The 22,970-nt window shown below is 62.8% G+C and overlaps 1 protein-coding gene and 2 long non-coding RNA genes across 8 annotated transcripts; 1 reads left to right on the top strand and 2 right to left on the bottom strand.

Annotated features, from left to right (window-relative positions):
- Window positions 1–539: 539 nt before the first annotated feature.
- Window positions 540–17,741, bottom strand: CCM2 (CCM2 scaffold protein). 5 transcript variants are annotated; one of them, XM_086855457.1, is made up of 10 exons: window positions 17,496–17,741; window positions 10,214–10,387; window positions 9,879–9,962; window positions 9,410–9,593; window positions 7,803–7,939; window positions 6,065–6,200; window positions 5,747–5,804; window positions 4,994–5,118; window positions 3,196–3,334; window positions 540–1,784 (listed from the first exon to the last, which is right to left on the bottom strand). In XM_086855457.1, exons 1-10 carry the CDS (start codon window positions 17,523–17,525, stop codon window positions 1,295–1,297), a joined length of 1,557 nt encoding a protein of 518 aa, XP_086711583.1. In that variant the 5' UTR covers window positions 17,526–17,741; the 3' UTR covers window positions 540–1,294. The 5 variants fall into 5 exon arrangements, with proteins under 5 accessions (XP_086711583.1, XP_086711651.1, XP_086711454.1 ...); XM_086855525.1 differs by having other exon boundaries at window positions 4,994–5,129; window positions 7,803–7,972; window positions 17,496–17,735; XM_086855328.1 differs by having other exon boundaries at window positions 7,803–7,972; window positions 17,496–17,735.
- A 147-nt stretch (window positions 17,742–17,888) lies between these two features.
- LOC147656055 (uncharacterized) lies at window positions 17,889–20,204 on the top strand. Of its 2 annotated transcripts, none has more exons than XR_015277947.1 (3): window positions 17,889–17,986; window positions 18,376–18,555; window positions 19,747–20,204. It is a non-coding gene; the product is annotated as an uncharacterized LOC147656055 (long non-coding RNA). The 2 variants fall into 2 exon arrangements; XR_015277941.1 differs by having other exon boundaries at window positions 17,913–18,085.
- A 2,280-nt stretch (window positions 20,205–22,484) lies between these two features.
- On the bottom strand, window positions 22,485–22,898 carry LOC147656054 (uncharacterized). The gene is made up of 2 exons (XR_015278088.1): window positions 22,790–22,898; window positions 22,485–22,666 (listed from the first exon to the last, which is right to left on the bottom strand). It is a non-coding gene; the product is annotated as an uncharacterized LOC147656054 (long non-coding RNA).
- Between the last annotated feature and the right edge of the window lie 72 nt (window positions 22,899–22,970).

The following is a 22,970-nucleotide window of genomic DNA, read 5'->3' as shown; positions in this document are numbered from 1 at the left end:
CTGGTTTTGGGGGGCTGGGGGCAGCGGAGGAAGGGCAGCATTCGGGGGAGCGGCAGCACCCCGAGGTGCCCCCAGCAGCACTGGGGGGTCAGGGGAACCCCCTCCCCATCAGATCTGGGGGGGGGTTACAGAGACCTGGGATGGGGATGAAGGCCCCGAGCTGCAAGGGGAGGGAGGGGACTCCCCAAATGCTGGGTGTGACTCGGGGGTCTCTGTGTCCCCCCCCAGGTGCCTCAGCCCCCGGGACACCCCAATTCCGGAGGGAGGAGGGGCTGGGATAGCCCTGGGAGAAGGGGGGGACACCCCATGGCTGCAGAGGGGTTACAGGCACTGGGGGGGGGGTTTGGGGTTTCTGGAATGTGCTGGAAGCACAAAGTGCTGAGTCAGCACCCGGCTGTGGGTGGGGGGAGGACACAGAGCCCCCCCAGGTGTGGCTGTGGGGTAACCCAGGGCCCTCCCAGCCCCACCTGGGAGCGGTGACTCCCAGACTGCAGGAGCTGGAACCTTCTGGAAGGTTCAGGAACGAGAGGGTGAGAAAATTCACATTGTGGCAAAACTTCATTGTGGGGGGGCACTTGTGGGGGGGGACCCGCTGTGCAAAAGTGTAAACTGGGGGTGGGGACAGCAGATGCCAACAGCCAGGACAGCCCTCGGGAGCAGAGCTGTCCCCAAAATCCAGGCGTGTGTCCCCAGGCCCCAGCTGGAGCCCCTGGAGCTGTGGGGGAGGCTGGGGCAGTGCAGGCATCCTGCTGGAGCCCCCCGATCCCAGAGCTGGGACCCCCCAATCCCAGAGCTGGGACCCCCTGATCCCAGAGCACGGGGCTGGGACCCCCCAATCCCAGAGCTGGGACCCCCTGATCCCGGAGTGCGGGGCTGGGACCCCCCTGATCCCAGAGCTGGGACCCCCTGATCCCAAAGCTCGGGGCTGGGACCCCCTGATCCCAGAGCTGGGACCCCCCAATCCCAGAGCTGGGACCCCCGTGATCCCAGGGCTGGGACCCCCCTGATCCCAGGGCTGGGACCCCCCTGATCACAAAGCTCGGGGCTGGGACCCCCTGATCCCAGGGCTGGGACCCCCTGATCCCAGAGCTCGGGGCTGGGACCCCCCTGATCCCACAGCAGATCCCAGGGCCGGGATCCCTCCCAGGGCAGTTCCATGTCCCAGGATCACAGCTCGGTGCTCCTGGGCAGCTCCAGGGGTGGTTCTGTGTCCCAGGATCTGGTTCTGTGTCCCAGGATCTGGTTCTGTGTCCCAGGATCTGGTTCTGTGTCCCAGGATCACAGCTCGGTGCTCTCAGGCAGCCCCAGGGGTGGCTCCGTGTCCCGTGTCCTCTCCAGGGGCAGCAGCTCCGTGTCCTGCCGTCCCCCCGAGGGCAGCTCCCTGTTCTGGGCTCCCTCCACGTCCCAGGACACCGCTCTGGGCTCGGCCCCGTGTCCCCACGGGGGGCACCCCTCGCTCCCCCCGGGGTGACTCCGTGTCCCGGGGTCCCCCCGAGCTGCGGGGCTCCCTCAGGACGAGTCCCGGTCCAGGCTGCAGCCCAGGGCCTCGATGTCGCTGCTGATGTGGGAGATCATGCGGTCCCACTCGTCCTCCTCCGAGGGCACCGACTGCTCGTCGGAGCTGCCGGCGGCGCCGGTGCCGTTGGAGGCGGAGGCGGCGCCCAGCGAGCGCCGGTAGCGGCCGAAGCTGTCGGTGATGATGCCGCGGCCGTCCTTCACCCCGATGGTCTCCAGGAAGTTCTCGAAGTGCTGGCTGTCCTTCTCGGGGATGAAGGGCCGCAGGCCTGGGGCAGGGACACGGCGTGGTGAGCGCCTGGGAGCCCCCCCGGAGGGCTGGGGACCACCGGGGTCCCGCCCGCTCACAGCGGGGCCGGGGGCAGAACCCGGCTCAGGTGGGATCTGCTGAGCTCCAAACCATCTCATTTCTCAGCTGGGATCTCACTGGGCTTTGCTGAGCTCATCCCAATCATTTGTCCCACTGGGGACATCTGTCCTGTCCCCTCGGTGTCCCCAGGGCCCCACGGGGGACACACCTGGGCAGCAGAGCCAGGTGAGACCCCCAGGTGCACCCAGACCCTGCTCCTGCCCTGGGGGGTTTGTGTTCCCTGGGCAGCAGAGCCAGGTGAGACCCCCAGGTGAATTCAGACACTGCTCCTGTCCTGGGGGGTTTAAACTCCCATTCCCTGGGCAGCAGAGCCAGGTGAGACCCCCAGGCGCACCCAGACACTGCTCCTGCCCTGGGGGTCTGTTCCCTGGGCAGCAGAGCCAGGTGAGACCCCCAGGTACACCCAGACACTGCTCCTGTCCTGGGGGGTTTAAACTCCTGTTCCCTGGGCAGCACAGCCAGGTGAGATCCCTCAGGTGAATTCAGACACTGCTCCTGCCCTGGGGGGGTTTGTGTTCCCTGGGCAGCAGAGCCAGGTGAGACCCCCAGGTGCACCCAGACACTGCTCCTGCCCTGGGGGGTTTAAACTCCCATTCCCTGGGCAGCAGAGCCAGGTGAGACCCCCAGGTGCACCCAGACACTGCTCCTGTCCTGGGGGGGGTTTAAACTCCTGTTCCCTGGGCAGCAGAGCCAGGTGAGATCCCTCAGGTGAATTCAGACACTGCTCCTGCCCTGGGGGGGTTTGTGTTCCCTGGGCAGCAGAGCCAGGTGAGACCCCCAGGTGAATTCAGACCCTGCTCCTGCCCTGGGGGGTTTAAACTCCCATTCCCTGGGCAGCACAGCCAGGTGAGACCCCCAGGTGAATTCAGACCCTGCTCCTATCCTGGGGTGGGTTTAAACTCCTGTTCCCTGGGCAGCAGAGCCAGGTGAGACCCCCAGGTGCACCCAGACACTGCTCCTGCCCTGGGGGTATTTTGTGTTTCCTGGGGTATCACAGGCCAGGTTGTTTGAATATCCCTGGCCTGGAGATTTCCAGCTCTGGATTCAATTCCCTGGCTCTGGAGGAGGTTTCCAGCTCTGGGACAGTCTCAGGTGTGGATTAGGTTGCCCGGATCTGCAGGAAGTTGCCAGGAGCTTCACAGGCAGGGAACAGCTCCGAGGAGAGCCTGGAGCTGTGGGCTGGGCTGGATGGAGCAGCTGCCCTCAGGAGGGAGGAACCCCCAGATGGATGGGGACGCTTCCCCTGTGGTGGTGGCACCCCAAGCTCCCCCTGTGCCCCAGCCCGGGGCTCTGGGAGCCCCAGCACTCACCCAGGAGCAGGAATTTCCTGCTGTCCCCGTAGAGCTGCTTGAGGTTGATGCAGAACTCGTGGATGGAGGCCCCGTTGCGGTACTCGTGCAGCAGCATGGCAAACTGCTGGATCTCCTGCGAGGACAGCTTGGTGCGGAGCTGCGGGGACACACGGGAACGGTGACTGCCGGGAAACGGGGCTGGGAAAGGGGGCTGGGAAATGGGGAACGGGAACGGTGACTGCCGGGGAACGGGGAATGGGAAATGGGGCTGGGAAAGGGGAACGGGAACGGTGACTGCCAGGGAACGGGGAATGGGGCTGGGAAATGGGGAATGGGGCTGGGAAACGGGGAACAGGGCTGGGAGCCGGGGAATTGGGGCTGGGAAATGGGGAACGGGGCTGGGAAACGGGAACGGTGACTGCCGGGGAACGGGGCTGGGAGCCGGGGAACGGGAAATGGGGAATGGGAACGGTGACTGCCGGGGAACGGGGCTGGGAAAGAGGAACGGGGCTGGGAAAGGGGAATGGGAATGGTGACTGCCGGGGAACGGGGCTGGGAAACGGGGAACGGGGCTGGGAAATGGGAATGGGAAATGGGGAATGGGAACGGTGACTGCCGGGGAACGGGGCTGGGAGGAGCAGGGGAGCCGGGGAATGGGGCTGGGAAAGAGGAACGGGGCTGGGAAAGGGGAATGGGAATGGTGACTGCCGGGGAACGGGGCTGGGAAACGGGGAACGGGGCTGGGAAATGGGAACGGGGCTGGGAAAGGGGAATGGGGCTGGGAAATGGGGAATGGGAACGGTGACTGCCGGGGAACGGGGCTGGGAGGGGCAGGGGAGCCAGGGAACGGGGCTGGGAGCTGGGGAACGGGAACTGTGACTGCTGGGGAATGGGGCTGGGAGCTTGGGAACAGGACTGGAAGGAGCTGGGAGCTGGGGAATGGGAGCTCAGGAACAGGAACTGTGACTGCTGGAATTGGGCTGGAATGGCCAGGGGAGCTGGGAGCCTGGGAATGGGGCTGGAATGGCCAGGGGAGCCTGGGAATGGGGCTGGAAGGGGCAGGAGAGCCTGGGAATGGGGCTGGAAGGGGCAGGGGAGCCTGGGAATGGGGCTGGAAGGGGCAGGGGAGCCTGGGAATGGGGCTGGAAGGAGCAGGAAGCCCCTGGGAATGGGGCTGGAAGGGGCAGGAAGCCCCTGGGAAAGCAGGGGTGAGCTGTGGGAGGCGCTGGGACCGTGACTTGTGGAGGCCTGGGGCACGAGGGGACTCGGATGCCGGGAAAGGGAAAAGGCAGGGATGGTCCTGCGGGAGAAGCAGATCCAGAGGAGGCCCCGGAGCTGCTCCAGGGCTGGAGCCAGGCTGGGAGAGCTGGGAATGTTCCCCTGCAGAGGAGAAGCTCCAGGGAGAGCTCAGAGCCCCTTGCAGGGCCTGAAGGGGCTCCAGGAGAGCTGGAGAGGGACTGGGGACAAGGGATGGAGGGACAGGACACGGGGGATGGCTCCCAGTGGAAAAGTGGCGATTTAGATGGGATACAGGGAAGGAATTCCTGGCTGGGATGGAATTCCCAGAGCGGCTTTGGCTGCCCCTGGATCCCTGGACGTGCCCCAGGCCAGGCTGGAGGGGCTCAGAGCAGCCTGGGGTAGCAGAAGGTGTCCCTGGCATGGCAGGGGGTGGGACTGGATTGTCCTCACAGCCCCTTCCCACCCCAACCATCCCACGGCTCCGTGACACGAGCCCAGGGTGGGGCCCCCCCGAGCCCGGTGTGGCTGGGGAGGAGGAGCTGCTCCCTGCCAGCCCTGCCCTGCTGCCAAAGCTCACCGTCATCATGTAGTCCTGGAGCAGCTCGGTGGCCGTGGTGCTGAGCTCGCTCTCGCTGGCCGTGGTCACGTGCGGGGACGGGCGCGCCGAGGAGGACGGGGACGCGTCCCCCGCCTCCAGCGTGTCTGCAAAGGAACTGACACCGCACCCCCTGAGCCCCCCGCGCCCCTGGGGGCTCTGCTGGGCTCTGGGGGGCTGCGCTCTGACCCTCGGGGTGTTCTGGAAGCCCCCAGCTCCTGGGGGCACCCCAAGACTCCCCGGGAACCGAGCGCTGCTTTGGTGACAGTGACAATGAAATGTGGGAATCATCCCTCTGGGTTCCTCCTCGGGAACAAGGCAGGGAGAACCCCCACACCCTGGGCTCAGATGTGGGGTTTCCCACAAGGCTCCCACTCCCCCCACGTTGGCCAGTGGTGTGTGTGGGTCAGGATTTCATCCCACAAACGCTGGCCCTGCTCCCAGGAGGGGAGAATTCCACAAATAACCAGTTCTGGGGGGAAAACCCTTCTCCCGCTGCAGCTGGGCTCCAGCTGCTGAGCCAGCACCGTGCTGAGGCGGGGACGCTGTGGATGTGATGCCCTGGAATGCTGAGGGCAGAACAATCCGGGATCCAGGATCTGTGCCAGCCCCCCGGGCTGGGCTCAGCCGAGCCCGTGCTGATGGCAGCAGGTCCGGGTTAATCCCGGCCCCGGGGGCTGGGGATCACTCACAGATCCGGGTTAATCCCGGCCCCGGGGGCTGGGGATCACTCACAAAGTGCTGGCCTCCGCCTCGAAGGGCTCCTTCACGTCCACTTTGGTGGAAGAGTCGTCTGGAAGGGAAAGATTTGGGAGCTGGAACGTGAGAGGCACAAACTCGGTGTCCTCCCAAGCCGGGAGGGACACAGAGCGAGTGCGGAGCGGGCTGGAAGGGAAGAGGCCGGGAGCCAGGGAGCAGGGGAGGCTCAGGCTGGAGCTCAGAATCGATCTCACGATTCCCCCAGGCCCAGGGAGGGCTGGAGCGCCCGTCCCTGGGGCTGTGGCACTGGGGACAGGGGCAGGGGTGGCGCTGAGGGCAGCGGGACACACGCACCGCTGTGCAGGGACAGGTGCCGCGTGGGCGTCGAGGCGCCGTCGAAGATGGCGCGGTCCAGGAAGTCGATGGTGGACTCGGTGTAAACGATCTGGAAGACTTGGCTGAGCAGGGAGCACAGCTCCTCGGCACCCACCTGGGAAGGGGCAGGGAGCTGTGGGGCAGGGAGCTCTGGGGCAGGGAGCTGTGGGGCAGGGAGTTCTGGGGCAGGGCGCTGTGGGGCAGGGCGCTGTGGGGCAGGGCGCTGTGGGGCAGGGAGCTGTGGGGCAGGGGGAGCTGTGGGGCAGGGCGCTGTGGGGCAGGATGCTCTGGGGCAGGGCGCTGTGGGGCAGGATGCTCTGGGGCAGGGAGCTCTAGGGCAGGGAGCTGTGGGGCAGGGCGCTGTGGGGCAGGGGGAGCTGGGGCAGGGCGCTGTGGGGCAGGGCGCTGTGGGGCAGGGAGCTCTAGGGCAGGAGGCTCTGGGGCAGGGAGCTGTGGGGCAGGGAGCTGTGGGGCAGGGAGCTCTAGGGCAGGGAGCTGCTGTGGGGCAGGGAGCTGCTGTGGGGCAGGGCGCTGTGGGGCAGGGCGCTGTGGGGCAGGGGGAGCTGTGGGGCAGGGCGCTGTGGGGCAGGGGGAGCTGGGGCAGGGAGCTCTAGGGCAGGGCGCTGTGGGGCAGGCAGCTCCCTCAGCCCCCGCCGTCCCCACGCAGCCGGAGCTGGGATGATCCAGCAGCGACCCCGCAGCCCCCCCGGTTCCGTGCCGAGGCTCCTCCGTGAGGATGAGGATGAGGATGAGGAAGAGGAGCCTGGCTCATCCCACAGGGCCCCAGGTGATGTCAGGGTGAGCGAGGGGAGTGGAGCCCCACCCTCTGGGGGGATCAGAGGGGCTGAGGCTGGAAGCCCTGGGTTTCTGGATGAACCAAACTCCCAGGTCAGCACAGGAAACAGCCCCATCAGCAACAGCTCGTTGTGGGATCGTGGGGATGGCATGCTGCTGCTGCTGCTGCTGCTGCTGCTGCTGCTGCTGCTGCTGCTGCTGCTGCTGCGGAGGGCTCGGGGCGATGGGGAGCGAGGGAAACGCTTCCTGGGGCCCCTCCTGCGTCCCAGGGCTGGGACAGGCACCGGGATCCCTTCTCCAGGTGCTCCAGCCACACCTGGCATCCTTAAACCCGCGTCCCACGAGGTGTGAGAGCGCGGATGGACGCGGACACACCCCAGGACTCGGCTGCTGTGGGGTTTGTGACTCCAGCAGCGCCACCACCATGATCCGAGAGGCAGAAAGCTGCCAGCAGTGCCTGTGGCTCTGAGCCCAGGGGCTCCCAGGGGTGCCCAGGGGTTCCCAGAGGCTCCCAGGGGTTCCCAGGGGTTCCCAGGGGCGCCCAGGGGCTCCCAGGGGCTCCCAGGGGTTCCCAGGGGTGCCCAGGGGTTCCCAGGGGTGCCCAGGGGTGCCCAGGGGCTCCCAGGGGTGCCCAGGGGCTCTGAGGGGCTCCCAGGGGCTCCCAGGGATTCCCAGGGGTGCCCAGGGGGGCCCAGGGGCTCCCAGGGGCTCCCAGGGGCGCCCAGGGGTTCCCAGAGGCTCCCAGGGGTGCCCAGGGGCTCCCAGGGGCTCCCAGGGGCTCCCAGGGGTTCCCAGGGGCTCTCAGGGGCTCCCAGGGGTGTCCAGGGGCTCTCAGGGGCTCCCAGAGGCTCCCAGGGGTGCCCAGGGGTTCCCAGAGGCTCCCAGGGGTGCCCAGGGGCTCCCAGGGGTGCCAGGGGTGTACCTTGCTCTCCGTGGCCAGCACCACCAGGCAGCAGGACTCCAGGGGTCCCCCCGCGCTCTCCGACAGCGAGCCCGACGTCAGCGCCTTGGAGCCCTCGGCACACAGGCTCTGGCTCGGCGAGATGCCGGGATCCTGAGCTGGGGGGAGAGGAGAGGTGAGGGGAAGGAGTCCTGCAGGTGAGGAAGATGGAAAGCCTCTGGTTTGGAGCTGGTTTGGCCGGCTCTTTCCGCAGCTCAGAATTGCACGGCCGGATTTCCAGCCCCCGAGGCGTTTATTTGTCGTTCCGATTGGGAATGGCGAGGAAGAACGACACGGGACTCTCAAGGGAGTCACAACACGAGAATTCCCAGTTTATTGCTTCAGCCCTGTCTTATAGACAGATCCGTGGAAAGCACAGAAAGGAAACTCTTATTGGTTAACAAAGTGCTTCATCACCATCATTGGTCAGGGGCACTCTGCCCCCCTGACCCTCTCCTGCAAGGAGAAACAAGAGGCTGCAAAACAACACCTGCAAGGCTGTTTAGTGTCCCTGAGAATTGTTTTAATTCCTTCTCATATTTTTCCCAGGATACTTTCTCAGTATCCTGAGGAGCCATGCGGCCTGCAATTTGTACAGGCACTGTGGCTCAGATTTAGCATCCATATTTATTCCTTTATCCCACAGCCTATCCACGGGGTTTGCAATCGGGTGAAGCCCTGGCTCAGCCCTCCCCAGCTCCCTGTCCCCAAAGCAGGCAGGGGTGACACGCACCAGCTCCCTGTCCCCAAACCAGGCAGGGGTGACACGCACCAGCTCCCTGTCCCCAAAGCAGGCAGGGGTGACACGCACCAGCTCCCTGTCCCCAAAGCAGGCAGGGGTGACACGCACCAGCTCCCTGTCCCCAAACCAGGCAGGGGTGACACGCACCAGCTCCCTGTCCCCAAAGCAGGCAGGGGTGACACGCACCAGCTCCCTGTCCCCAAACCAGGCAGGGGTGACACGCACCAGCTCCCTGTCCCCAAACCAGGCAGGGGTGACACGCACCAGCTCCCTGTCCCCAAACCAGGCAGGGGTGACACGCACCAGCTCCCTGTCCCCAAAGCAGGCAGGGGTGACACGCACCAGCTCCCTGTCCCCAAACCAGGCAGGGGTGACACGCACCAGCTCCCTGTCCCCAAACCAGGCAGGGGTGACATGCGCCAGCTCCCTGTCCCCAAACCAGGCAGGGGTGACACGCGCCAGCTCCCTGTCCCCAAACCAGGCAGGGGTGACACGCGCCAGCTCCCTGTCCCCAAAGCAGGCAGGGGTGACACGCACCAGCTCCCTGTCCCCAAACCAGGCAGGGGTGACACGCGCCAGCTCCCTGTCCCCAAAGCAGGCAGGGGTGACACGCACCAGCTCCCTGTCCCCAAACCAGGCAGGGGTGACACGCACCAGCTCCCTGTCCCCAAACCAGGCAGGGGTGACACGCACAGGGCCGCGCAGCACAGGGAGCACCCATGGGGTGGAGACACCTCCCGCAGCGCCCAGCCCCATCCCCTGCCGTGGCCAGGGCCACCTTCCGCGTGCCAGGAGGCTCCGTGCCCGCTCCCAGGGGCACAATCCCAACTCTCTGGGCACAGCTCACCTGTCTTGAGCACCACCAGGTGCGCGGAGTCGTCGCGGATGTAGGACACGGAGGCGATGTCGTGGATGGGCACCCTGAGGATCAGGTCCTCGCCGTCCCTCCACACCAGCTTGACGTTGTAGGCGCTGAGGCTGATGACGGCGTCGTGCTCCGGGGTCAGCTGCCCCGGGAGCTGGTGGGCTCTCTGGAACACCGCCATTCCCGTGGTGGTTTGTGGTTGGGAGGAGCTTTAGGATCGTCCACAGCTTCGTGCCGTGGGCAGGGACACCTCCCGCCACCCCAGGCTGCTCCCCGCCCAACCTGGGGCTCCTCTGGGAATCCCACTCCAGCCCCTCGCAGCCCTGGCAGGGGTGTTTTCCTTTGGGAAACGCTTTCCCTCCGCCCAGGACGGAGCAGAGCAAGGCCCCAGCCCCGGGGAAGCTCCGTGAACCCCCTGGGCTCTGCCTGCTGGGAGCAGCCGAGCGCTCACCTTGGCGTTGTCGATCAAGTGCAGGATCTCGCTGCGGCTGGAGGGGTTCAGGTACCCCGGGATGGAGGTGAGCTGCCCTAAGTACTGGGAGAGAAGAGCCAAAGCGTTAGCACAGCACGGACACCGCCCCGGACACGGAGCCACGGAGACACCCCGAGGAAAACTGGAGATGGGTGAGAGGTGGGAATGGGGGAAAAAGCTCCGCAGAAACCTCAGAGCCCCTCCTAGCCCCTAAGGGGCTTCGGGAGAGCCGGAGAGGAGCTCTGGAGGACGGGAATGGGTTCCCAGTGGGACGTGAGGAAGGAATTCCCCACGAGCAGGGCCCCCGTGGGTACCTTGACTTCCTTCTCGATGTAGTCGTGGAGCAGCAGGTCGGGCTCCACGCGCTCGGGAAGCGCCACCAGCACCGTGTGCAGCGGCCGCCGCTCCGTCACCTTCTCCTGAGCCTTCTTATCCCGGCCCTTCTCCCCCTTCAGGAACACTCGCTTGAACGGGGACACGATTCCGGGCTGGGGAGGGCGACAGGAGCGCGGGGATGGGGTGAGGAGGGGGCTCAGCACCGGCACCGGGGGGGGCTGGCAGCCCCTCCAGCCTCAGCCCCATCCCGGGTTTGGAGCTACCCATCCACGGCTTTCCAGAGAAATCCCTTTTCCTGGGATACAGCACAAGGGCTGGGTGTTCCCATCACCAAAATGGGGAGTTTTCCACCCAAAACCACCAGGTTCAACCTTCCAGGTGAGAGAAATACAGCTCCTGTGTGTCACAATGTATTCCAGGTGAATACAGGGGGGTCCACAGGGGCTCTCCATGGGTGTTCCCATCACCAAAATGGGGGTTTTTCCACCCAAAACCACCATGTTCAACATTCCAGGTGAGAGAAATACAGCTCCTGTGTGCCACAATGTATTCCAGGTGAACAGCAGATCCACAGGGGCTCTCCATGGGTGTTCCCATCACCAAAATTGGGGTTTTTCCACCCAAAGTCACACATTCAACCTTCCAGGTGAATACAGGCGGGTCCACAGGGGCTCTCCATGGGTGTTCCCATCACCAAAATTGGGGTTTTTCCACCCAAAGGTCCACAGGGGCTCTCCATGGGTGTTCCCATCACCAAAATGGGGTTTTTCCACCCAAAGTCACACATTCAACCTTCCAGGTGAGAGAAATACAGCTCCTGTGTGCCACAATGGATTCCAGGTGAATACAGGCGGGTCCACAGGGGCTCTCCATGGGTGTTCCCATCACCAAAATGGGGTTTTTCCACCCAAAATCGCCACGTTCAACCTCCCAGGTGAGAGAAATACAGCTCCCATGTGTCACAATGTATTCCAGGTGAATACAGGCGGGTCCACAGGGGCTCTCCATGGGTGTTCCCATCACCAAAATTGGGGTTTTTCCACCCAAAGTCACACATTCAACCTTCCAGGTGAATACAGGCGGGTCCACAGGGGCTCTCCATGGGTGTTCCCATCACCAAAATGGGGTTTTTCCACCCAAAATCACCACGTTCACCCTTCCAGGTGAATACAGGGGGGTCCACAGGGGCTCTCCATGGGTGTTCCCATCACCAAAATGGGGAGTTTTCCACCCAAAACCACCATGTTCAACATTCCAGGTGAGAGAAATACAGCTCCTGTGTGCCACAATGTATTCCAGGTGAATACAGGCGGGTCCACAGGGGCTCTCCATGGGTGTTCCCATCACCAAAATGGGGGTTTTTCCACCCAAAGGTCCACAGGGGCTCTCCATGGGTGTTCCCATCACCAAAATGGGGGTTTTCCACCCAAAATCACCACGTTCAACCTCCCAGGTGAGAGAAATACAGCTCCTGTGTGCCACAATGTATTCCAGGTGAATACAGGCGGGTCCACAGGGGCTCTCCATGGGTGTTCCCATCACCAAAATGGGGAGTTTTCCACCCAAAACCACCATGTTCAACATTCCAGGTGAGAGAAATACAGCTCCCATGTGTCACAATGTATTCCAGGTGAACAAGAGATCCACAGGGGCTCTCCATGGGTGTTCCCATCACCAAAATGGGGTTTTTCCACCCAAAACCACCATGTTCAACATTCCAGGTGAGAGAAATACAGCTCCCATGTGTCACAATGTATTCCAGGTGAATACAGGCGGGTCCACAGGGGCTCTCCATGGGTGTTCCCATCACCAAAATGGGGTTTTTCCACCCAAAACCACCACGTTCACCCTTCCAGGTGAGAGAAATACAGCTCCCATGTGCCACAATGTATTCCAGGTGAACAGCAGATCCACAGGGGCTCTCCATGGGTGTTCCCATCACCAAAATGGGGGTTTTTCCACCCAAAGGTCCACAGGGGCTCTCCATGGGTGTTCCCATCACCAAAATGGGGTTTTTCCACCCAAAACCACCATGTTCAACATTCCAGGTGAGAGAAATACAGCTCCCATGTGTCACAGTGTATTCCAGGTGAACGGCAGATCCACAGGGGCTCTCCAGGGTTTTGTACCTCCCTGAGGGTCTGCTGGGAAAACTCAACAAGGAATGCCAAAAAACCAGGCAGGAACGTTCCAAGGAGACCCCAAAGAGTGAGAAAATGACCCAGAAAATGGATTTCCCTGGGAGAAATGGGGAATTTCAGGCCTGAGGCGCCGGGTTTGGCACTGGAGCCAAGACAGGGGCTCCCAGCTGTCCTTTGGCACGGGAATGGCACGAGGATCACGCCGGGCCCCGTGAATGGCTGGGAACATCCCCAAACTGCTCCAATTCCAGCTTTACCAGGGAAGTGGAGCTGGCAGACCCAGGTGTCCCTGCTGGCCTCAGCCCTCGGGACAACCCCATCCTGGCTTTCCTGATCCTCAGGGCTGAGGGAAAGGAATGTGGGGTCCAAAGGGGACGGAGAAGATCCTTCCAGTGGTGAATTAATGAAACGTAAAGCAAGGAAAAGCTCCCGGGACAACGGGAACTGCCAGCTCACGAGGAAACACCAGGATGTTGGGGACATCTCTTGGGTCAGGGAGAGCCAAATGAAGGGATCTGACGGGACAGAGAGGACACAGCTCCACAGCCCTGCCCCGGGAGCAGCAGTGGGGGTTTTTGGGAAGCATCCCTACATGGATCATCATCCTCCATCAGGATATTCCATAACCCCAAGGGGGCTCTGGAGAGAAGGGAATCCTGAACAGATCTGCTTCCCAACAACAGAGATCTGGGGACTCCCCAACTTGGGGATGTCCCATCCAGAACCTTCCCTGCCACCGCCTGGGGATGCAATTCCGCAGGAATCCTTCGGGAACGCGGGGATGTGCCGCTGGGACCCGGGACGTACCCACACACGCGTCCCCCTCCAGCAGGCAGGATCCAGATCCACCCCAGCCCACGGAAACCCCTTTCCCTCAGGGATGTGGCTGCATCCCCAGGGCTGGGATGAGGCCGTGCTCCCCTGGCTGGCCCGGGGACTCCCAGCCCCGGCCGGAGGCGCCTCCGGCTGTGACGCAGCCCCAAAACAGCTTCTGCTTTTGGGGCACCCCAAATCCCAGCACCCACCTCGTCCTCCATGAGGCTCCCAGCAGGAGAGGGGCTCCGGGGGGAGCCGAGGGAGCTCTGGGGGCTCTGGGGGGAGCAGGGAACGCTCCCCTCGCTTTGGGGGTGCCGGAATGGAGCTGCTCGGGGCCAGGAAGTGCCACGGCCACGGCTTCCTCCGTCCCACGTGACAGAACGAGCTGGGGACGGAACCACGGCGGCACCAGCCCGTTCATCCCCTGCTGCCGTTCCGTTCCCTGCTCCCGTTCATCCCCTGCTCCCGTTCATCCCCTGCTCCCGTTCATCCCCTGCTGCCGTTCATCCCCTGCTGCCGTTCCCATCCCTGCTCCCGTTCATTCCCTGCTCCCGTTCATCCCCTGCTCCCGTTCATCCCCTGCTCCTGTTCCCTGCTCCCGTTCCAATCCCTGCTCCCGTTCATTCCCTGCTCCCGTTCATCCCCTGCTCCCGTTCCCTGCTGCCGTTCATTCCCTGCTGCCGTTCATTCCCTGCTGCCGTTCATTCCCTGCTGCCGTTCCAATCCCTGCTGCCGTTCATTCCCTGCTGCTGTTCCCATCCCTGCTCCTGTTCCCTGCTGCCATTCCCTGCTCCCATTCCCGTTCCCTGCTCCCATTCCCTGCTCCCATTCCCTGCTCCCGTTCCCTGCTCCCGTTCCCTGCTCCCGTTCCCTGCTCCCATTCCCTGCTCCCGTTCCCTGCTCCTGTTCCCATCCCCTGCTCCCGTTCCCTGCTCCCGTTCCCTGCTCCCGTTCCCATTCCCTGCTCCCATTCCCTGCTCCCATCCATTCCCTGCTCCCGTTCCCTGCTCCCGTTCCCATTCCCTGCTCCCATTCCCTGCTCCCGTTCCCATTCCCTGCTCCCATTCCCTGCTCCCGTTCCCTGCTCCCGTTCCCATTCCCTGCTCCCATTCCCTGCTCCCATTCCCTGCTCCCGTTCATTCCCTGCTCTCGTTCCCATTCCCGTTCCCTGCTCCCATTCCCGTTCCCTGCTCCCGTTCCCTGCTCCCGTTCCCATTCCCTGCTCCCATTCCCTGCTCCCGTTCCCTGCTCCCGTTCCCATTCCCTGCTCCCGTTCCCATTCTCTGCTCCCATTCCCTGCTCCCATTCCCTGCTCCCATTCCCATTCCCTGCTCCCGCTCCCGTTCCCTGCCCCCGTTCCCCCTCCTGCCCACGCTGGCATCAGCCCAGGGCACGGGGCTGGATATTTGGGATAACAAAGGAATTTCACGGGGAGTTCCCCCCAAGCTCAGCAATAGCCAGTGATGGACATTCCCTTCAGCAGGGAAATGCTGGAGCAGCTGCTGGAAGAGGCACCAAGCTCAGTTACCCAGGGCATCCTGGAAAAGCTGGGAATTTCACACTAACAGCTGGTTACACGGAGAATTCCCTCAGGGAATTTCCCTGCAGGCTTTGGAGCACTGGCGCTCATCACATGGATGGTGGAGCCAGAGCAGCAGGGAAATCATTCCCAGAAAATTCCCCCCCAGCCACAATTCCCCCTGGGAATAACGAGGCATTCCGGGTGGATCCATCCTGCCTCACAAAACTCCTGGGAAATGGGATTCCACCCCAGCACAGCTCCACATTCCCACTGGGACAGCCCCAAGGGAGATCCAGGGAACATCAGCTCCTGGAAGCAATTCCAGGGCTCCAGTTGAAACCAGTTCAGGTTTTATCCCAAGCTGGACTCGGCCCCGAGCCTGGATTTTCCTCCTTATCCCAAGGCAAGCTGTCCTGAGCTCCCTTGGGATCAGGACTGAGGGAACTCGGCTCAGAACGCCGCTGGAATGATCCACAGAGGGGGAAAAGCAGGAATGAGAGCTTCCCCCGCAGCTGGAACATCTCAGGAGGACAAAGATGGATCTTCCCTCTCCACAGCCAAATGATCCAAGTTGATTACTGCATTACCAAGGTGATCCCCAGGGTTAATGGGCAGCTCCAAGGGTTAATGAGCCACCCAAGGGATGGAAAAGCGGCTCCAGGAGGTGATGGATCCCCTGAGGAGGGGCCACAGCCGAGCCCCCGCCCCGTGATCCATCGGGAGCGGGGCAGGAGTGGCCACGGAGGGAATCAGCACTGCCCACGGGGGGACTGGGACACTGGGATCAGCCCTGGGAAAGGGCAGGAGCAGGGATCAGAGGGATCAAAGGGATCTCAGGGATCACAGAGCTCGCAGGGATCTCAGGGATCCCAGGCACCGCAGGGATCTCAGGGCTCACAGGTATCACTGGGATCAGAGGGATCCCAGGGATGTCAGGGCTCACAGGGCTCTCAGGAATCAGGGATCGCAGGAATCTCAGGGATCAGAGGGATCTCAGGGATCACAGGTATCACTGGGATCTGAGGGATCCCAGGGCTCACCGGGATCTCAGGGCTCACAGGGATCCCAGGGACCGCAGGGATCACAGGTATCACTGGGATCAGAGGGATCCCAGCGATGTCAGGGCTCACAGGGATCCCAGAGCTCTCAGGGCTCACAGGGATAGCAAGGATTGCAGGGCTCACAGGGATCCCAGGGATCTCAGGGATCTCAGGGCCCAGAGAGATCTCAGGGCTCACAGGGATCCCAGGGATCACAGGGATCTCAGGGCTGACAGGGATAGCAAGGATTGCAGGGCTCATAGGGATTGCAGGGATCTCAGGGATGTCAGGGATCCCAGAGCTCTCAGGGCTCACAGGGATAGCAAGGATTGCAGGGCTCATAGGGATCCCAGGGATGTCAGGGATCTCAGGGCCCAGAGGGATCTCAGGGCTCACAGGGATCACTGGGATCTGAGGGATCAGAGGGATCTCAGGGCTCACAGGGATCCCAGGGATCACAAGCGTGCTCATCCAGGTGGGAGAAGAGGCTCAGGGGCCCCAGCCCAGCGTGTCCCTGGGGCAGGGAGCAGGGAACAGAATGTTCCAGGCAATAAAGCAGGATGGCCCAGGTGAGACAGAACCCCCTGGAGCAGCGGGATTCCTTCCCAAAGCAGGATCATCCAGATCACCATCCCTCCTGCCGCATCTCCCGGGGCCAGCCCTGCCCTCACCGGCTGAAATTCCTGCAATTCCCAGACCTGCCTGCCCGGGAAGCCTGCAGGGCAATCCCAAACAAATCCCACTCGCTTTTCTTCATTCTGGAATTATTCCTGCAATTCCCTGCAATTCCCAGATCTGCCTGCCCGGGAAGCCTGCAGGGCAATCCCAAACAAATCCTGCTCGCTTTTCCCATGCAGGGCAATCCCAAACAAATCCATCTCGCTTTTCCCATTCTGGAATCATTCCTGCAATTCCCTGCAATTCCCACACCTGCCTGCCTGGGAAGCCTGCAGGGCAATCCCAAACAAATCCATCTCACTTTCCTCATTCTGGAATTATTCCTGCAATTCCCAGACCTGCCTGCCCGGGAAGCCTGCAGGGCAATCCCAAACAAATCCTGCTCGCTTTTCCCATGCAGGGCAATCCCAAACATATCCATCTCGCTTTTCCCATTCTGGAATCATTCCTGCAATTCCCTGCAATTCCCTGCAATTCCCACACCTGCCTGCTCGGGAAGCCTGCAGGGCAATCCCAAACAAACCCCGCTCGCTTTCCCCATTCTGGAATCATTCCTGCTGCATCTCCCGGGAGCGGCCCCGGGGCTCCCGAAATGCCGATTTCCGCCGGAATTCCGGGATCAATGCCATGCTCCTGCCCCAGGCGAGCGGAGCAGCTCGGGCTGAGCCCGGCCAGGGGACACGGCGGGGCTGGAGGGGGAATCAGCGCTCCTGGGTGCCCCGGAGCCACGATAAACACATAAATTAATATATCGCATAACAATAACCGAACGAGTAATAATATAATAACGCATAAATTAACAGGGGTATCAATTCAATTAACGTGCAACAGTAATGATTTAAATAAATCAGCGAGCTCATCAATGAATCGCTCCGTAATTAATGACCCCATCAATTAATAACCTTCTCCGAGCCCTCATGCACCGCGCGGGGTTTGGGGGGGATCGGGGCCGGGCCCCGGGGAGGGGAGACCGGCACCGCCCGGGAAGGGGCTCAGGAGCAGCCCCGGGCGGGGATCGGGCACCGGGCACCGGGCAGCGCTGTCCCCGGGCCCCCGCTCTCACCTTCTTGCCCTTCTTGCCCTCCTCCTCCATGGCTCCGGCGGCGGCCCGGGCCCCCCCCGGGGCATCCCGGCCCGGGGCAGCGGCGGGGCCTCAGCGCGCGGCGGCGGCGGCCATGGCCCGCCCTGTTCCCGCTCCAGCCCCGCCTCCCGGTCCCGATCCCGCTCCCGGTCCCGGTCCCGGTCCCGGCGCCGCCTCAGCGCCCAAGGCTCGGCCCCGCCGCCATCTTGGGCGGCGCCTTCCCGTGACGTCATGGTCCCGCCGCCGGGGGGAGACGGGCGCAGTGCGCATGCGCCAGACAGGCCTCACCGCAGGCCCCGCCCACTCTGAAACCACGCCCATCGTTGTGGGTGTCGTGCCCCCGTGGCCCCGCCCTCATTGTGATGTCATAAATGCGACCGCAGCTTCAAACCACGCCTCTCTCTCCCCGCCGCGCAGCTCTGTGACGTCATCGCGAGGCGCCGCTCTCTCCGCCATGGCCGCCGCAGCAGCCGGTGAGGGCGGGATGGCGGCCCGTGCGCATCCGCCGCCATCCGCGCCCGGTGCCGCCATCCCGCCCCCGCGGGACCTCCGATGGCTCCTGGGGCCGCGCGGTGCGTCCTGGGAAGGGCTGCCGGGGCTGTGCCGGGGCAGTCCCGGCGGATGGAGGCTCCCTCGGGAGCCGTTCCCGCCGCAGGCTCCAGCATGGCGGGGCCTGCCGTGACCCGTGCCATTCCTGCAGCGCTGCCAGAGCATCCCGGGGCCGTTTGAGGCCGCTCCCGGCGCTCCCCGGGGGCGGTCATAGACCCCCCGGACATCCCGGGCTGGGGGGGACTGGGGGGCACCGCGGGAGCCCCGGAGCTGCGGGCACGGCCCGTGACATTCCCGGCCCTTCCCGTTCCAGGCGCCGCTCCAGAGCAGGGTCCGGGCGGACTCGAGAAGCCGCCGGGGAGAAGGACGTGGATTGCAGGGAGCTGCCGCCGTAATTAACCCAGCTTTGGTTAATTGGTTAATTAGGGCTGGCAGCGCCGTGAGCCGCGCGGCTCCGTCCCGGCACGGTTCGTTTGGCAGCACCGCCCGCCCGGTGAGGCCCAGCGCGGGTGTGCAGGGCCGGGATGGGCACCGGAGTGTCGGGGGGAGCTGCTGTAGGGCGCCGGGGGTGTCCCTTGTCACCCCTGGGGTTGTCCCCTGTCACCCCTGGGGTTGTCCCCTGTCACCCCTGGGGTTGTCCCCTGTCACCCCTGGGGTGTTCCCTGTCACCGTGGGGTGTTCTCTGTCACCCTGGGGTGTCCCTTGTCACCTTGGGCTGTCCCCTGCCATTCTTAGGGTGTCCCCTGTCACCCCTGGGGTGTCCCCTGTCACCCTGGGGTGTTCTCTGTCACCCCCAGGGTGTGCTCTGTCACTCCTGGGCTGTCCCCTGTCACCCTGGGGTGTCCCCCCCTGCCAGCACATCCTGGTGCCCCTCAGATCCCCGTGTCCCCGGCTGTCCCCATGTCCCCAGCTCTCCCCGTGTCCCCAGCTGTCCCCATGTCCCCTGTGTCCCCGGCTGTCCCCTGTGTCCCCAGCTCTCCCCATGTCCCCGGCTGTCCCCTCTGTCCCCAGCTGTCCCCAGCTGTCCCCGTGTCCCCTGTGTCCCCAGCTCTCCCCGTGTCCCCAGCTGTCCCCGTGTCCCCCGCAGGCTCCAGCATGGCGGGGCCTGCCGTGGCCCGTGCCATTCCTGCAGCGCTGCCAGAGCAGCCGGGGCCGTTTGAGGCCGCTCCCGGCGATTCCCGGGGGCGGTTATGGAACCCTCGCACATCCCGCACATCCCGGGCCCGGGAGGGGACAGGGGGACATTCCTGCCCTTGGAGGGGGGGACAGGGGGACATTCCTGCCCTTGGGGGGGGACAGAGGGACATTCCTGCCCTTGGGGGGACAGGGGGACATTCCTGCCCTGGGGGGGGGACAGGGGGACATTCCTGCCCTTGAGAGGGGGACAGGGGGACATTCCTGCCCTTGGGGACAGGGGGACATTCCTGCCCTTGGGGGGGGACAGGGGAACATTCCTGCCCTTGAGGGGGGGGACAGGGGGACATTCCTGCCCTTGAGAGGGGGACAGGGGGACATTCCTGCCCTTGGGGACAGGGGGACATTCCTGCCCTTGGGGGGGGACAGGGGAACATTCCTGCCCTTGGAGGGGGGGACAGGGGGACATTCCTGCCCTTGGGGGGGGACAGGGGGACATTCCTGCCCTTGAGAGGGGGACAGGGTGACATTCCTGCCCTTCCCATCCCAGGCTCCCTCCCTGCTGATCCACGGCGACTCAGGAATGCAGCAGGAGGGAGGAAGTGGCAGCAGGAAGGAGGAAGTGGCAGCAGGAAGGAGGAAGTGGCAGCAGAGAGGAGGAAGTGGCAGCAGGAAGGAGGAAGTGGCAGCAGGAGGGAGGAAGTGGCAGCGGGAAGGAGGAAGTGGCAGCGGGAAGGAGGAAGTGGCAGCAGGAAGGAGGAAGTGGCAGCAGGAAGGAGGAAGTGGCCGCGGCGCTCTCGTCACCGTAATTAACCCTGTTGTGGTTAATTAATGCCAGCACAGGGTGTGTGCTGCTGTCACCTGCCTGTCCCACCCTTCCCAGGCCGTTGTCCCTCCGGGGTTGGTTCCTCCAGGGTGGAAGGAGGAGCTGGAGCAGGTTCCGTGTGGAAAACGAGGGCTCAGAGACCACAAAGGCTGAATTAAACACGAACCTGTGCTTCTTCCATGCTTTGATTCCAGAGATTTCTTTCTTTCTGGGAAAAGGGATAAAAGCAGGGGTTGAGTGGGAGGGGAAGGAGAAGGTGCAGGTGCTGGAGCAGGGACCCACAGCGTGTCCCCAATCCTGGTGTCCCAAATCCTGGTGTCCCCATGTCCCTGACCCACAGTGTGTCCCCGTGTCCCCAATCCTGGTGTCCCAAACCCTGGTGTCCCTGTGATCATGTCCTGTGTCCCAGTGTCCGTCTGGGGGCTGATGGACCGGGACAGGGGGAGCAGGGATGTGATTCCCAGCTGGATCTGGGAGCAGGGATGTGATTCCCAGTTGGATCTGGGGGTTGGATGTGATTCCCAGTTGGATCTGGGGGGGTTGGATGTGATTCCCAGTTGGATCTGGGAGCAGGGATGTGATTCCCAGTTGGATCTGGGGGGGTTGGATGTGATTCCCAGTTGGATCTGGGGGGGTTGGATGTGATTCCCAGTTGGATCTGGGGGTTGGATGTGATTCCCAGTTGGATCTGGGAGCAGGGATGTGATTCCCAGTTGGATCTGGGGGGGTTGGATGTGATTCCCAGTTGGATCTGGGGGGGTTGGATGTGATTCCCAGCTGGATCTGGGGGGGTTGGATGTGATTCCCAGTTGGATCTGGGGGGGTTGGATGTGATTCCCAGTTGGATCTGGGGGGGTTGGATGTGATTCCCAGTTGGATCTGGGGGGGTTGGATGTGATTCCCAGTTGGATCTGGGGGCAGGGATGTGATTCCCAGCTGGATCTGGGGGGGTTGGATGTGATTCCCAGTTGGATCTGGGGGCAGGGATGTGATTCCCAGTTGGATCTGGGGGGGTTGGATGTGATTCCCAGTTGGATCTGGGGGTTGGATGTGATTCCCAGTTGGATCTGGGAGCAGGGATGTGATTCCCAGTTGGATCTGGGGGCAGGGATGTGATTCCCAGTTGGATCTGGGAGCAGGGATGTGATTCCCAGTTGGATCTGGGGGGTTGGATGTGATTCCCAGTTGGATCTGGGGGTTGGATGTGATTCCCAGTTGGATCTGGGGGTTGGATGTGATTCCCAGTTGGATCTGGGGGTTGGATGTGATTCCCAGTTGGATCTGGGAGCAGGGATGTGATTCCCAGTTGGATCTGGGGGGTTGGATGTGATTCCCAGTTGGATCTGGGAGCAGGGATGTGATTCCCAGTTGGATCTGGGGGCAGGGATGTGATTCCCAGTTGGATCTGGGAGCAGGGATGTGATTCCCAGTTGGATCTGGGGGTTGGATGTGATTCCCAGTTGGATCTGGGAGCAGGGATGTGATTCCCAGTTGGATCTGGGGGGGTTGGATGTGATTCCCAGTTGGATCTGGGGGGGTTGGATGTGATTCCCAGTTGGATCTGGGGGGGTTGGATGTGATTCCCAGTTGGATCTGGGGGGGTTGGATGTGATTCCCAGTTGGATCTGGGGGGGTTGGATGTGATTCCCAGTTGGATCTGGGAGCAGGGATGTGATTCCCAGTTGGATCTGGGAGCAGGGATGTGATTCCCAGTTGGATCTGGGGGTTGGATGTGATTCCCAGTTGGATCTGGGGGGGTTGGATGTGATTCCCAGCTGGATCTGGGGGGGTTGGATGTCATTCCCAGTTGGATCTGGGAGCAGGGATGTGATTCCCAGTTGGATCTGGGGGGGTTGGATGTGATTCCCAGTTGGATCTGGGGGGGTTGGATGTGATTTCCAGTTGGATCTGGGGGGGTTGGATGTGATTCCCAGTTGGATCTGGGGGGGTTGGATGTGATTCCCAGTTGGATCTGGGGGGGTTGGATGTGATTCCCAGTTGGATCTGGGGGTTGGATGTGATTCCCAGTTGGATCTGGGGGTTGGATGTGATTCCCAGTTGGATCTGGGAGCAGGGATGTGATTCCCAGTTGGATCTGGGGGGGTTGGATGTGATTCCCAGTTGGATCTGGGGGTTGGATGTGATTCCCAGTTGGATCTGGGAGCAGGGATGTGATTCCCAGTTGGATCTGGGAGCAGGGATGTGATTCCCAGTTGGATCTGGGGGTTGGATGTGATTCCCAGTTGGATCTGGGAGCAGGGATGTGATTCCCAGTTGGATCTGGGAGCAGGGATGTGATTCCCAGTTGGATCTGGGAGCAGGGATGTGATTCCCAGTTGGATCTGGGAGCAGGGATGTGATTCCCAGCTGGATCTCCTGTGCTCCTGTAGAATCTTGGAAGTGGCTGAGGAGCTGCTCCTGTTCTGTTACCGGCTCAAACAATTAACAGATCTCTTAATTAATGAGACAGATAATTATATTAACGGGTTAAATACTTTAGTGGCTTTTAATAGGACAAAACTCCTGTTACTCTGATTGATTCACGTTGTTGGAGCAGCCCTCTGGGGAGAGAGAGGCGTCCCTGAGACCACCGAGGCGTCCTGGAGCCCTCAATACACAACACAACACGGGGGGGCCGCGGGAGCTGGGTAAATGGGTAATTAACGCGTTAATTAATTATCGGCACCCCGATAGGGCGGCCATGAAAGGGCTGGGTTGGGGGGGGGGGGGGGCCGGCCATGACCAGTTGCCATAGCAACCACTCTACTTCCGGGGCGGGGCTTAGCCATGACAACAGCTGTCTGCTCCAATCAGCGAGCGAAGCACCCCATGACAACTGCGCATGTCGCGCTCCGAGTGGGCGTGGCCACACGGTCCCTTTTATGGGCGGGGTGTTGCCATGGGAACGGAGCCGGAAGTGTCGCGCGGACTCGGTGTCCCGTGAGCCC

The sequence above is a fragment of the Cyanistes caeruleus genome, chromosome 1, assembly GCF_971803275.1.
Source record: "Cyanistes caeruleus chromosome 1, bCyaCae1.hap1.1, whole genome shotgun sequence".
NCBI lineage: Eukaryota > Metazoa > Chordata > Aves > Passeriformes > Paridae > Cyanistes > Cyanistes caeruleus.
Note: the sequence above shows the minus strand (reverse complement) of the source record. Positions and strands in the feature narration are given on the sequence as shown.